Consider the following 15514-nt stretch of genomic DNA (forward strand, 5'->3'; position numbering starts at 1 on the left):
CAATACAAATAAAATGATACTTGATACTGTACACGGTTTCGTTAGTGTTAACATTAAGAATAAAGTGATCGACAAATTCATCATAATATCCTCAGTAGGATGCTCTTAAGGCTCAGGTAGGCCTAATGATGCTGATTTAGATAGATTCTTTGAAACAGAACCGTATCAGAAGTAGGCCTACAGTAACATATTATAGCATTTTTATTGACAGATTTACAAAATGTATTGAAATAAATATGGTAGGACATAACATTCTATAATCTCGGGTGGCTCAACTTTATGTATTACTGCAATGGAAATGGGCATGGTCCTACCATGGACCTATAATTTATATAATTATAGGTCCTTGGTCCTACTACTATCCAATAGGATTCCAATACATTTCCTTTACTAGTACGAATCATTCATCCATTTATTCAATTTTAGGCCATGGAGAAATAAGGTAACTTATTTCTCCATGGTTAAAATTACCGTAGGCCTATGTAGGACACTGGCCCTAGTACAATATATAATAGAGATTAATAGGGCTTTAGGCCCTAATTAAATTTAAGTAGTATTAACAGCAAAATATTTACTTTAATGTATATCCCTAACATTAATAAAATTGTATATTACTGATAATTAATTGTACTAGATGGTCATGACCACAGATGGTTCTCGAATACACAGGTCATTTCAGCGTAAAAAACTGAGTTTTTGTTAATGTACGTACCGCATGACTAATGAATTGTCGTTTACAGGAACGAATAAATAGACACGATGAATTATATAGTCACCTAAAATTAGCACCCTGGTATTTACTTCCTAAAGAGAAAATTCCAAATCCAAATTTTTTATTCCACAATTTGTGTTTTGCATATAACGTTAGGGTTGAAGGATGGGGGAAGAATATGGGTACAAAGAGGAACAATTTTATTTAAATATATTCTTTATCCACACAGTAAAACATTTGCGATATAATACTTTGTTATCTGTTGTCTGTCATAGTTGCTTGAATTAGTAAAGTACATGTAACGATACACCACTACAACGTTTACATTTTTTATAATTAATAATTAATACAAACGTTGAGAAGCAACTGTCAGTAATTAAGTTTTTAATTATTATATTATGTGTTTTGTATCCAGCAGTAGGCCTAGAGCCTACCCACAGTCACAATGTTCTTTGTATGTGTTTATTCATTCAGAAAATTTCGATTCAAATGGCGATCAAAAATGGTTAATACGTATTTACAATATTGTGAAAGTATTGTAACACTTTATCTCAGTTTTAAGTTTATTCTCCAAGGGCCCATAAATTTACCTAGAAACTGGGAGTCTGAGAGATTGGAATGTTTCATTCATCGCAAATCAATACATTTGTATAAACGTATATTAAATCTATCAAAATAGTATTTTTTAAGAAAATCGGCCTGTCTTCAACATTATGACACTGTACTTGAGCTGTTCAACCGGTTTTCAGCTATTAAAATCAATTATCGTAGGAGGAGATAGGAAAATGCGAAGCATCCTCGTATTATTGTGTGCAGGTATTTTTCAAGAGGACATCCATTAGACAGTGTATATCACGATCGGAAAACATCCCTGTTTGGGGCAAATCGTTTAACCTAAATTCGTTTTAATTGTCAATAACTAATTATCTAACTCAATTTAATTAGTAAACAGGGTTACATCAGGTGGTTAAAATCAGTACCGAGATTCTAACCAACTTTGTATACTACAAGTAAACATTTTAGAAATAACGCACGATTTACCGAATTTTGTCCTTTACGTAAATTTATATATAGATGAATGATTTACCTATAGATATAATCAATTAAAATTAATGTATTTTCCATTCGAAATTAATTTAAATATAGAAGGATGGCATAAGTGATAGTTCGTTGCGATAACTGCACACAATTATTATACTACATGAGCAGAGATAGTTAATTGCATATTCATATTTCCAGAAGGTCAAACGGTCATCTATCTCAACGTTATATAGCGCATAGCACCGCGACTCGGCATTTCACAGTTGAGTTTTCTTTTTGTTGGTGAAACATCGGTATGTGTCAGTTCAGGCTTCCTTTGTTTTGTATGTAAGAAAATTAATTCCACTGCTGCTTGTGGTTGAAGAAAAGTGAGCATTGAGAAAAGTGGCATGTAAAGAAGGGGAAAAGTTGACTGTGTATGAAGATTGTCTATTGAAACATCCATCCATTAGACAGGCTTCTTTATTGTAGTTTATAAAGTTCTATAGTAAAGTGTTTAGTTGGGGAGCCAGAATCTGGCTGCCAGAAAGGGTTTACCTGCACCCTTCTCTAGGTAGCAAATTATGTTAACAATGTTTTTTTTGCTTCCTTATATCAATACAAATCAATTTGTTGCTGTTGGCTGAACAAATTGGGATTCTTTGTCAGTACGACGGGCCAAAACTAAGGTCAATATATGGTCAAAGTTAAGACTTTGTGATAATTGTCCGGGTCTCAAATTACTCGTAAAGTATATATGTTTATATTTGTTCTAATATGTAATAAAAATCATAAACTGTCAATAAACTCCTAATTGACCTTTGACATATAGCCGGCACAAACATTTTTGATTTATACTAATACTTTGCGTTACTTTAGTAGTCAGTGGAGCTGTAGTTTGGTCGTTAACGTGCTTGCCTTCCAATCCCAAGGTCCGGGGTTCAATCCTAACCTTACTGACGACTCAAATCCACCCCCTGGAGCCTCAAATGAGGCGATGCGTTATGAAATCAAAGCTGCTGTTACCTACCAATCGATGGCAAGGAAAAGTAATTCTTGTGCAAAAAAATAATATAAACAATAAAAACATTCTTTTCCTGGTCAGACAGTGACGTGCGTGTGTTTGGTACGGTTTACAATAATATGATATGTTGTCATTGGTTTTGTAACAAAATCAACTTCTGGTATTTTATGGAAACCTGTCTCCATACTTAGGGCTAATCAGTGCTTATAACAACATAGAACTTAACTCAACCATGGAGAATTATTTCTCCATGATGCAACTAAATAAAACACAACTGAAAAGAACTAGTTGTGCAAGAGAAACTGATTAGCAACTGAACAGAACTGAAGTGCTTATGTCGACACTGGGACTGATTGTAACTAGTCATGGTTATCTTTCCACATGCACTTCTGGAATCGTAGTTGTATAGAATCAATCCTATGGGCACTTATTTTGTCTACAAATAACATCAAACTGATCGCTGCTAGTCGCTCAAAAAACTACACTCGACTTGTTCAGTCTATTTTGTTTCGACCACTTTCACATGTCGACTTTTTACTATTCTGAAATTCTTGTACGGTAGTTCATCGTGAAAGTGAATTGATCTAAGAAGTGGGCTTTCAGTGTAGCTAAACATTGTATTATTTTAAATAATTTCTATTTTGCTCAACAGATAAAAAATGAAGATTGTGATTTTCATTGCTGTAGCCTGCTTAGGCATGGTTCAAGCCAAAACCTTGTATGGCTTAAAACCATTGTCGAAAGATATGGTGAATTACATCAACTATATCAACACTACTTGGAAAGTAAGTATACCAATTAATACAGAGAAATATATTAAGAGGCACTTTCCAAATGTGTCCCCTTAATAGGAGTTCTACCTAAATGTTGGCTCTGTTTCCCTATATATTTTTCGATGCTATATACTCATTGAAAATATCTTCATTATGTCGTATGACAACATTTCAGTGGCAAATAGTGCTATTTTAAATGAAACAAGTTCAGAACTCACTTTATATCCTGAATTCAACAAATATTTTTAAATTATCCAAATTTGATTCAATAATATCATCTCATTGTACAAAGCTTTTACACTCCTAAACCCACACATCGAAAATTGGAAAACCATTAAAAAAAAAACTAATATATATATATATACAGTCTTTTTATTTTTGTCATTTTATTTTTTATGTACTTTCACAGTTACATATACAGTAACAGATTGTTAATTTTACATAATTTATATTATTTGCTTTAAATTAATAATATAAATAAGTAAAATAAATATATTTAAACTTTAAATGTTATTAAAATCAAAAAATTATTGGTAAACATTTCTTGTAAAACTCATCTGAGCTGACTCGGAGAGAGGCCTACTGTACATCAAGACCAAAAATCAATACTGGGATGACTATACCCTGGGATATGCCTGTTAGGACATAAAGTAGGAGGTAGGATTAGATCCAAAGTGGTATTATACCCGAGGATATGGTGTTATAATCTTTTACAGGCTGGCCACAACAGGAATTTTGAAGGCATGACAATAAAGCAAATCAAGGGAATACTGGGAGCTCTACCGGTTCCTGAAAGCATGAAGCTGCCCAGGAAATCTTTTATTGTTGGTGATCTACCAGAAAACTTTGACAGCCGAACCAAGTGGTCTAATTGCCCAACTATCAAGGAAGTTCGCGATGTGGGCTCATGTGGATCTAGCTGGGTCAGTGCTATGGATAAGGAAGAGTGGGAGAGGTGTGAAGGGACGGAGTGAAGAGTAGTTGGATTCGTAGACGAATGAGCTATACATGAAACAACCCTTAGCATTTTGTCTAAATATCTCGTTCACAAGACATACAAGTTTATTATACAATCATAAATCTACCTATAGCCATTGTTATTACTTAAATTAAACTTAAACCTTAAACAATTTTGAACACTAATATTTACGCATTCAATGTACGTATTTCCTAGATTAAAATTACTTGTGGACTAAAGTACAACGAACCTTTGTACACATAATTAACTACAGTATTATGATAATATAATCATTATTAAATGTTTGTTGATTGTTGTAGGCATTCGGCGCAGTTGAATCAATGTCTGATAGGTACTGTATCCACTCGGGAGGAAGAGTAAATTTCTGATAACCTGCTGTAGCAGCTGCGGTTTTGGGTAGGTTGATTACAGCTTGCCACTGGTTTAATCTTTACACTTACACTTTTAGAAAGTTTAGATAGATTAAATTAGATTGAAATTCACCTTTTTTGGAACAAACAAGAAAACATTGTTTTTATTTTTCATTAAGTCTGCTTACCAAAGGTTAAATAAAGTGAGACAATACAATACATTGCATTGAATTCCACGATTCAGTATAACATAACTATAAATCTCAAACTGATTATTTATTATTGTTTATTGGTATTTCTTAAAAATTTACATTTATTCAAAGATTTTTGAGTGTGAATTAAAATAAAATGTTTTACTGCGTAACACTCGGTAGAAAGTCTCAGAAATTTATTCAAACATTACCTAGTGATCTAATTTCAATTACAGATGCGATGGTGGATATCCACCTGAAGCCTGGAACTACTGGAAAAATTACGGAATTGTAACGGGGGGTAATTACAACACCAGTCAAGGCTGTCAGCCATACCTCATTCCATCATGTGACCATCATGTCTTTGGAAAGTTTCATCCATGTGGCGGTATCTTACCAACTCCTGAGTGTTCCAGGTCTTGTGAGAATGGCTACTCTGTCAAGTACAATGATGATAAGAAATTTGGTAAGTACTGCACAATAAAATATTTATGTGTTGTCAGTTGGCAAGCAAGTATGAACATTTTGTTAAATGCGTGGCTTTCTATCTATTTATAAATCTGCTTAAAAACATTTCTTTATCGCCTAAAGGTGCTACAGCCTATCAAGTTTCTGGAGTACAACAAATTATGACGGAGATAATGACCAATGGACCAGTAGAAGGAGACTTCACTGTGTATGCAGATTTTCCAAACTACAAATCAGGTAAGCATTCAATCTGAAGTACATCTGTAACAAAAGACCATTATAAGTAGTCTATATTCTGGTAGCGAAATTGTTATTACTCCAAGTATTGGGCAGAAATCTTGAATAATAATAAAGATTCATTATTGAGATAGGCGACCTATATTTCCTAAATATAACTTAACATAACCATCAAAATCATAGATTTCAATAGTGTTGAAACCAATGGCTTCAGGTCCACAAGACATTTGCGCCTCACAAGCAGACTTAGCAAAAAATGTTTATACTGCCTATTCCATCTATGTCCATGCTTATATAGTGCCCCCTATGTCAAATAATAGACATTTCTGGTAAACCTATATGATGTCCATCCATTATCATTGTACTTGAGGCTATTAGTATTATAGGCTACCGATTTGGATATCTTCTTTCTATCATATCCCAAATCTTCAGTTTAAATAACAATTCCTACAGATTGATTCTCATGTATCTCATACTGTATACTGTAAGAATATTGTTTGTTAAATAGTTATCTAATTCCTTGTTGCCAACTCCTGGAATCCAGACTGGGGTGATAATGGTACTTATTTCATTTCTTTTATTGCATTACTCTCTTCTTTTTTTTTTACATAGAGTACATCTCTTATCATATGTGGTTTTATTTTTCTTTACATTTTAGGCTTTTTCAAGATTGTTCGTGGCACTAATGAATGTGGAATAGAGAGTGATATAAATGCTGGAATTCCTAAACTGCCTTAATTGTAGTGAGTATATAATAGTAGTAGGCTCGTAAACCAAACAGAATTTTTAACCTGGGAGCACTGATATATATTAATACGCCTGTCAAAAAGTAGTTTACAGCTGCCATGCCATTGTCATCTCTCAACCTTCACTCCCCGGACTTTTATGTTGCACTGCTTAACCAATTATAATGTATAATGCACAAAATTTTGCCTTTTTTCCAAAAATGTTTATTCTTCTCATTTTAGGATCATCAATGCGATGACGAGTAGTGCAAGATTGAAGAAAAACTTAATTCAGCTTATTTAAATGCAATTTATTTTGTGTAATTACATAAAAAAAACAAATGAAGATGTCCCACTAGTCAATAGAAGTCTTTTTATATTTTGTAATATTAGAAATAAATCATAGATCATAAATTAAATTGGTGATGGTGATAAATATTAATTAGCAAGAAAGGCACAGTACTTGCAATAAACTATGACCTATGACCTGGTGTTTCTGTACTTTTTATGTTATGGCTCAAGAAGAATGTTGATTTTTTTAAGCCAGTCTGCTGCCGGAATTTGAACAGGGGTGGGTGTTTTTTGTTGCTTATTTCTAGTTTGAAAAAGACAAGAAAACCTAAACTTTCCACTGGCTATGGGCTTTCTAAACTTTGAATTTACATCAACCATGGTCCATGTGATGAGCATATAAGCGAAATTTAAAAAAACAGACCTATGAAGTATATCACTGAATTGCACACAACCCAATGTCTCCCTCTCACAACCAACTGCCTGTTGCAACTCTTACAGTATGAGTAGTAAGTTTTTACTGAAAATATATAAAAATGTTTGTAGGCCTAGCCTCTAAGAAAAAAACTGGCTGAAGTGTACTTGCAGTACTTTTACTAGTAGGCCTACTAACTTCAGCTTGAGTGGTGATCTATGCCAACCACACTGCCAAATGTTTTAGATTGTTGCATTGCACAAGCATTTTATCATAATTTAATACTTAGCCAAGGGAATTTACAATATAAATCTGAAATTGCGATAGCTAGCATCCCATCTCGTGTCGGCCTTTTTTCGCGAAAAAACATTCAACCAATTGTATGCCGCGATCTAACTCTTCTAGCAAGTGATCATCGCCCCTCTGCTTTGTTTCGCCCAATCCGAATAGAAACTGGAACATTTAGGCTAAGAGAGATTCGACAACAGAGGGTAGCATATACAACATGGCTGCGCGCAGTACAGCAAATGTTTTGAAGATGATGGGAAAGACACCATCGATAATGAAGGATTATTTGTTTTTATTCGCTCAAGAACATGTAGAATTTCGAGTACCAGTTAGTTTCAATGTATTTCATTTTAGGAATAACATATATTTAAATTGTAGGCCTACGCGAGGTTTTAATTACTAAAGGTAGGCCTACTAGTTAGGCCCTCTCTAAAGAGTCTCTAGGGTAGTAGGCTAGCTACTGTAGCTAGCCTAGGCCTATTTATATAGGCCTGGCTTAAGCCTACTATACTAACTAGGCCTAGGGGCCTAGGCCAAGTTAGGGCCGGGTGGGAGGAAGGAGCAGCTGGAGGAGGCCTTTTTTAATTGTACGCCAACACTCCCTCTCTCTCCTGGTAGGCCGGTGGGTAGAGGCTAAGTTCTACTTTATAATTAATTTAAATTTACACACACAGTTGACTGTGCTGTACAGTGTCAGTAGATCATACATAGAGATATTATAGTGAATTATAATATCTCTAAGAGTAGATCAACATTCAGTTAACAAGCTAAAAAGCTTATGTATCCCTTCCTTTCCTTTCTTCTTTTTTACAAATTATTGTATAGACGTTTGAGGGATCCAGGTACAAACAATCACTTGTTTATAATATATTGTATGTATGTGTGTACAGTATGTATAGATATGTACTAAATAACATTACTATTTTTTATATTGCAGGAATTGCAGTCACTTGTAGGAATTCATGGAATTAAAATGGAAATGATTGAAAAACATAACAACACTGTAAGGTTGCTATATATTGTACAGTAATTCCCAAACCTTACACTTTATTGTACTGTAATACCATTAATATAATGTTCTAAAAATATGGTATAACATTCTTGGATATTTAATAATTTTTAAGACAACGTTTCTTATATTTACTTATTTTATTGATGAAAATGCAATTAGCTCTAGGCCTATCCTATTTTGTGTATAATTTACAGCCTGAAAATTTAAAATATATATATATATATATATGAGAGAATGTATCTGGTGGGTGAAAATCTGTGATAATACCATACATGGCTCTGTGGTCTAGTGGTATGATACTCGCCCTGTAAGCGAGAGGTTGCAGGTTCGAATCCAGCCAGAGACATTTTTTCATACAACTAAAAAATATGGAACTTTCGCCAATGAGCTATGCTCGACGCGATTATGAGATCATGTTCCGAATATGAGCACTGTTTCTATAATTTACAGTATGATTTATATATATATATATACTGTATATATATATATAGTGGTTGCACTTGGCAGGGCCTGATTAAATTAAAATTACACTATCACAATATAGTCCTTTAAATTAAGCTATCATTAGGTGTACTATTGCAAAAAACATTTTTATGAGTTTTTCAGTAAACCAACCAACATAAAAAAACAAGGTCTACATATTGTTATATAGTCAGTGTCATAAAACGAGACTCTGGCTCAGGCAGTATTTCAGTATTATTAAACACATATTTGTCTTATTTTAGTCGCCATTTCTGGTTGTCCAACTACCCTCGGAGGAATGTGCCGTAAAGATTATGGGACGGTGTATTTTAGCAAAATCAATTATTGAATTATGGGCGAGAGGAAACTCGAGGCAAGAAGTTTATGATAAATTAAGGGATTTCCCAAAGGAGCGGTCCTCTTTTTTCAGCGGAGAAGATCAAAGTTTTTGTCTAAGAGTTCACACTTTTGGTAAAACACTTACTGGTGAAAAAAAGTTATCAATAATTCAGGTAAATATGATGTTTTTTTTTAAATATAAAAACAAGACTTCTGGATCATCGATATTAATAATATAAGAATCCTTCAATCCTTTTCTTTTGAGGTGAGTAAGTTCGATCACTCACCTAACACACTCCTAAACTGCCCTTGTGGAGTGCGATTTACAACACACTTAAATTTGATAAACTTCTACACACTAAAATACAAACAGCACACCTACAGCATCCCTGAATGTATTGAGGAGTATAATTTGTAGCACACCTATTATTTTCAAAAGACAATGCCTGATCCTTGTTCATAGAGATTGGAGAAGCGTGAAACAAATCATCCATGCCATTTCCAAAATATATGTGATTATGGATAAATATATAATACTGTAGTATGATGATTTTGCCATCTCTTTGGACCACCAATGTTAAAAAATTAGAAGTGCTCTCCTAAATGTATAAAATATTTAAGTAAAAAGAAAATTATAAAATGCACCAACCAATAAACATGATTGACCGAGAAATCTATTTAATTATGCATAATTAATTAGTTACATTATTTTTTCCCATAGGACGTTGTAAAACATCTTAACTTCAAAGGACCAGTTAACTTAACAAATCCAGACAATATGTTTTTCCTATATGAAGATTATGGAATTAATCCTAACACTGCTCCAGACGAACCTTATAGTGTGTACTTTGGAAGATGGGTAAGAGGAATGCATGTTTTTATTGAAATATTTGAAGGATAGAATAGAATAATGAAGATATACCTGATAGAGGTGTTTTTTCCTTCTTATAGTCCAATTCTATACAGTGTGCCATATTTTAACTTTGTTTTTTATTTGCTGCTCAGATTTCAGTATAGATATTACATTAATAATGATATTTATAGAATTATGAAGATATACCTGATAGAGGTGTTTTTTCCTTTCTTATAGTCCAATTCTATACAGTGTGCCATATTTTAACTTTGTTTTTTATTTGCTGCTCAGATTTCAGTATAGATATTACATTAATAATGATATTTATAGAATTATGAAGATACAGTATACCTGATAGAGGAGTTTTTTCCTTCTTATAGTCCAATTCTATACAGTGTGCCATATTTTAACTTTGTTTTTTATTTGCTGCTCAGATTTCAGTATAGATATTACATTAATAATGATATTTATAGAATTATGAAGATATACCTGATAGAGGTGTTTTTTCCTTTCTTATAGTCCAGTTCTATACAGTGTGCCATATTTTAACTTTGTTTTTTATTTGCTGCTCAGATTTCAGTATAGATATTACATTAATAATGATATTTATTTTTATATATTCTGTCTTTATACTGAATGACACTTTTCAATAACAGTAGTTTACATTAATTTACAATATGCTAAATATCTGCACAAAAAATACACAGTATAATATAAATGATGGAAGAAATATTGAAGGGAAAAGATAAATACGGTATTCCGTAAATAACCCAATGGAATCACATGGAATTTATGTCTGTAGCTACCAGAACATAAAAAAAACAAAACCAAAATTATTAAGTAATAATTGTATATTAACTACTGTATATATATATATGTCTATTTTATCACCTCATAAATGTTATTACACTAATTGTGTCTCCATTGTTCTTCACCTGTTTCTGGGTCCATTGAAAAAATGAATGTAATTTCAAATATGTATTTTACTGTAAAGATATGTGATGGTCAACGTAAGCTAGCAGATACGTATTCAGTAAAGAAAAGGCATTTTATAGGAAACACAAGCATGGATGCAGCCTTATCATTCATCATGGCAAACCAGGCTAGAATAACACCAAATAGTTTTGTTTTTGATCCCTTTGTGGGTACAGGTAAGTTAAAAAATAAAACTTGACTTGGAAGCAATGTAAATATCTACTGTAATCGCTTGAGTTATGTTTGTTTGTACGTTTTTATATATTTAGGCAAATTGTCAAGGATAACGGTAACCATAAGGGAATTCATTCACTATCCTTCTTAAAGGTGGCAATCCTGTTCACAAGACAAACATATACACAAGATGCTCTACATGAACAAATTCTTAATTGCCACACAAAAGTTAAAAATTAAGTAACTCTAAAAATTGATCCATCTTCCAAATACGGAGTGTCTTTATACCAACCTTGGCATTCATTTAGTTTTAAATATGAAATTGCCATTTTCCTATACTCTAGGTAAAATGAGACTCTATGAATAAAAATGTTTGTTGTTATTATTTATTTAACTGGATGACCTCTTCAGTCAAAGGCTGGTCTCCCTGAGGGCCCAGTTAAGATCAGTGGCTGTGACATACTAGTACACTGGGGTAACCCCTACTCATCTCAAATGACTTACTAGGTTCTTTAAAATGCACCTGAGTTAGATGTGTCAATAGACCTACAGGTTATAGTCCTTATCCGAGAAGACTCGTTCTACCACAAGAACCATTGAGCGAACCATTGCAAACTCCTGTATGGGCACAAAAGTAGTCTTCACTAGTTCATTCAAAGATTTTTAAAAATGTAATGCTGCGTCGGTGTTTCGAAAATAGTCTGGATAATCATTTAATCCGGTTTATAATGCTTTTTGATCAGGAAGCCTTCTGATAAGTGCCGCTCATTTTGGTGCGTATGTGATGGGTGCTGATATCAACTATGAAACCATACATGGATGCGGAAAGTCAAGTAGGACAAACCAGATATATAGAGGTCAGTAGAGAGGTCAGGTCAGTGAATAATGTGTTGTGCAATATCAAGCCTGTTGCCAGAGGGTATACATGTAGGGTTTGAACAAACCCTTGCCTAAGTACCCTTTTGAATCTAAAGACCAGCAGTGCACATAATGATAAATATGCCAAATTCGCCTAGTTCATGAAATCTTTTTGCAAACCTTTGTATGTAGCTGCCTTTGTAAACAAAAATATTACTCACAGCCCCCACCCCTCTAGCAATAAAATATTTATTGTGATTTGTTTTTGTGGTTGTATACTTGTAGGCAAAGATGAAAATATAAGAGCAAATCTTCGACAGTATGGACTGGAACATTCATACATTGATGTACTGATGGCAGACTTCTCCTGCAATGTCTGGAGAGAACAACCAATGTTTGATGCCATCATTACAGATCGTAAGTTAAGATGATTATTGTGTATACTGGACCTACTGTTTATAGTCCTTATCCAAGAAGACTTGTTCTACCACCAAAACCATGGCATGAGTGAGCCTTGAACTCATGCCATTTGGCAATACATTTCGGTTCCACTGTTTTAACCATTCAGCCACTCACATCATGGCAGTCATGTTAAATCTATTTATTGATGATCTGGTGATAGTATGTTGTTGACTGTGGTAAAACGTCGGTGGTGGTATTAATTCAACCATTGTATTACCACCAACCACATTTTACCACAAAATAATTCCTCCGTGGTTACACAACCAGAAAAGTATTGATTTTCAAGATTTTTCCATTCATATTTACTTTTATATATACTTTAGCTCCATATGGAATTAGGGAGTCTACCAGAAAAATTGGATCCAAAAAAGAAGCTAAAATTGAAGAAGAACAGTGAGTATATATAGTTGACTTTGCTTGATGTTATCAGGTCATTGTGAAGCTATAAGCTTATATTATGACCAATCACTTTCATAAAACATATTTACACTTTATGATTGAGCATTGTAGCATGACAATAACTGAAAGAGCATTAGAGTATGACAATACTTATTTTACTTTAAAGCCTTGATGGCCACATACCGTCTTCTCGAAGCTACAGTCTGGCTGATATTTTCACCGATCTGCTTAATTTTTCTGCTCGATATCTCCGCCTAAATGGATCTCTTGTATACTGGTTACCAACTCATAGACCAGAGTAAGTATTCAGATTATATCTGACATATTACCAAAGAACCTAAAACACAAGAATCTCATTTCTGTCAATTTGCATTCAAAACACTGTATCGGAAGTATAGGGTTGTATGGTCACACTGCCCACCCTCATTTCCCCATTCACAACACCCTCTCACAACTAGAATTACAGCTTTTGTATGCCCTGTCATGTCGGTTATCCTATCTCCTCTACAGTATAGCAAAGATTTTGCGTTTCTAACATGTTGAGGGCGCACTACTCCATTGCTCACAATGGCGCGACCCATTAGCGCTCTTCTATCCTACAATGCCTTTCGAAAATGTTTCGCGGTTCAGACGAACAGGAGATTATTGTGTTGTACGTTCTTTGTTGCTAGAATAGAGCATGTAGTACGTTAGTCTGGGAATTTTGAACAATATTTATATCTGAAGGCTTTTCATATTCTTTCTTACTTTTTAATTTAGCCCTTGCTTTATTTGTATCTCCATTCTAACCACCGATACAAACAGCATTGCCATTTGTGAAGTAATTTATCTTTGGGTTTGAGCAATATATTACCATTTATATACTGTACCATTTAGTTGAAAAGTGTTCATAGGCTTTGAATATATGGTCAACTCTCCCAAGACACCTTTGTGCTGGCCGAATGTCTGGTTTTCTGGAAAGTCTTGTATTTAATATTAAAAAATGAATTTGGGACCTTTTGGGCCTCAAAGTCTGGTATTGGGAAAATTTACTGTATTCCCATTGAAAGACTATGCAATAAGAATCTATCAAGCATAGCTGTCCTTTTCCTTCCTCTTTTTTACCTTCATAACTTCCTTCTATCCCAATTTTCAATCTTCTTCCCTAATTCCATGTTCAATCTATTTCTTTCATATATTATATAATTTATTGTTTTCTTTTGTTTAAATGAAGGTACACTGATGACCACATACCCAGACATCCATGTTTAACGTTAGTCTCCAACAGTGAGCAACCTTTGTCATCGACGATAGGAAGGCGGCTCATAACAATGATAAAAACAAGGCATGCGTATGTAAGTAAACACTAGTGTACCAAGATAAATTTCACTGCCATAAATTTTTGTTTATTTAAGTCAATAAATTTTGATATCGTTAAAGCAAAAAAAATATTTGATGCATTTATCATTACTAATAGTGTACACCTAATTATTGAATATATAATGACCACTCTTTGGTCAAAGGGCTAATAGGAAATTGCCCCATATAAATAGCATAGTTTTGGTCATGTGGTTTAAGGCCAATTTACATACGAGCGTTAACAGTAAGCAGAAAAAAAAACATGTAGATTCTGTATTTATCCGGAAAGCAGAAACCGCCTGTGCACTCTGTGTAAATTGGCTATTAGGATATACAGTAACAAATTTTGGGGTTAGTGCTATTACAATATAGATTTTCAAATTAAATTTTTAGACAAAGTTCCATTGTTTTTAGCTGTTTTTGGTTTTAAGTATTGTAAATGATTACTATTTTTGCTTTTGTAGGAATGTGAAGATACCGCCGAGATGAGAGAAGACATTTATCAAAACCACAATGGAATTCGTAGTAAAGTATTTATCACAACTGAAGAAAAGCAAAAACGTAAATTGGAAAAAATGGAAAACCACGGCAAAGGAAAATCAACCGCGCATGTATCATGAAACTCATGATTTTTGTGAATAAAATTAAAACAAAATCATGTTTGCATGTTGAATTATGGGATAATTGATGAGTAGTGCTATAAACCGGTACATTGAAACCTGTTATGTATCGAAGAATGTACGTGTGCCTTTGTCAGCAAGCAATCTACGGTACAGTAGCCTGGATTTCACTTTTCAAATTTCTCGCCATTCAAATGAAAAAATAGATTCATACGCGTTAGAGAAATTTAAAGAAAATCTGGTATTGGATATTAAAAGCAGAATCATTTTTAGGTCACAAAAAATTGATGATATGTATAGATGTAGATTCACCCTTGATTAATTGAAATCAGTGAATCAAAATGTATGATATAAACAATACTGGATTCACAAATATATCACAAACACCAAAAGTGTTGTACTTTTAGGAAATATGTTCTGTTGTGTATCTGTATAGTTTTATTTATTATACAATTCACAACATACTGTACAGTTATGATAGAAGAAAAACAACTAAAATTTCCACCAGTATTTCTATTTTTACTGAATTGATTTAAATTTCCACCTACT

General features: G+C 33.5%; 1 protein-coding gene and 1 pseudogene across 2 annotated transcripts; both read left to right on the forward strand.

Moving 5' to 3' along the window:
* The first annotated feature begins 3372 nt into the window (after positions 1 to 3372).
* On the forward strand, positions 3373 to 7021 carry LOC140044494 (cathepsin B-like; annotated as a pseudogene).
* A 667-nt stretch (positions 7022 to 7688) lies between these two features.
* On the forward strand, positions 7689 to 15487 carry LOC140055173 (tRNA (guanine(10)-N(2))-methyltransferase homolog). 2 transcript variants are annotated; one of them, XM_072101376.1, is made up of 11 exons: positions 7689 to 7801; positions 8411 to 8476; positions 9211 to 9459; positions 10008 to 10145; positions 11134 to 11290; positions 12032 to 12145; positions 12432 to 12563; positions 12932 to 13001; positions 13174 to 13305; positions 14221 to 14341; positions 14810 to 15487. In XM_072101376.1, the coding sequence occupies exons 1-11, from the start codon at positions 7691 to 7693 to the stop codon at positions 14963 to 14965; spliced, it is 1446 nt and encodes a 481-aa protein (XP_071957477.1). In that variant the 5' UTR covers positions 7689 to 7690; the 3' UTR covers positions 14966 to 15487. The 2 variants fall into 2 exon arrangements, with proteins under 2 accessions (XP_071957477.1, XP_071956876.1); XM_072100775.1 differs by having other exon boundaries at positions 7690 to 7813.
* The last annotated feature ends 27 nt before the right edge of the window (positions 15488 to 15514 follow it).

Source organism: Antedon mediterranea, chromosome 1, assembly GCF_964355755.1.
Source record: "Antedon mediterranea chromosome 1, ecAntMedi1.1, whole genome shotgun sequence".
Classification (NCBI taxonomy): Eukaryota; Metazoa; Echinodermata; class Crinoidea; order Comatulida; family Antedonidae; genus Antedon; species Antedon mediterranea.

Coding starts and splice junctions, on each gene's coding strand:
- LOC140055173 (XM_072100775.1), top strand. CDS start 7,691: ATGGCTGCGCGCAGTACAGCAAATGTTTTGAAGATGATGGGAAAGACA. Junction 11,291..12,031: donor TGATCCCTTTGTGGGTACAG/GTAAGTTAAAAA, acceptor CTTTTTGATCAG/GAAGCCTTCTGATAAGTGCC. Junction 13,306..14,220: donor TTACCAACTCATAGACCAGA/GTAAGTATTCAG, acceptor GTTTAAATGAAG/GTACACTGATGACCACATAC.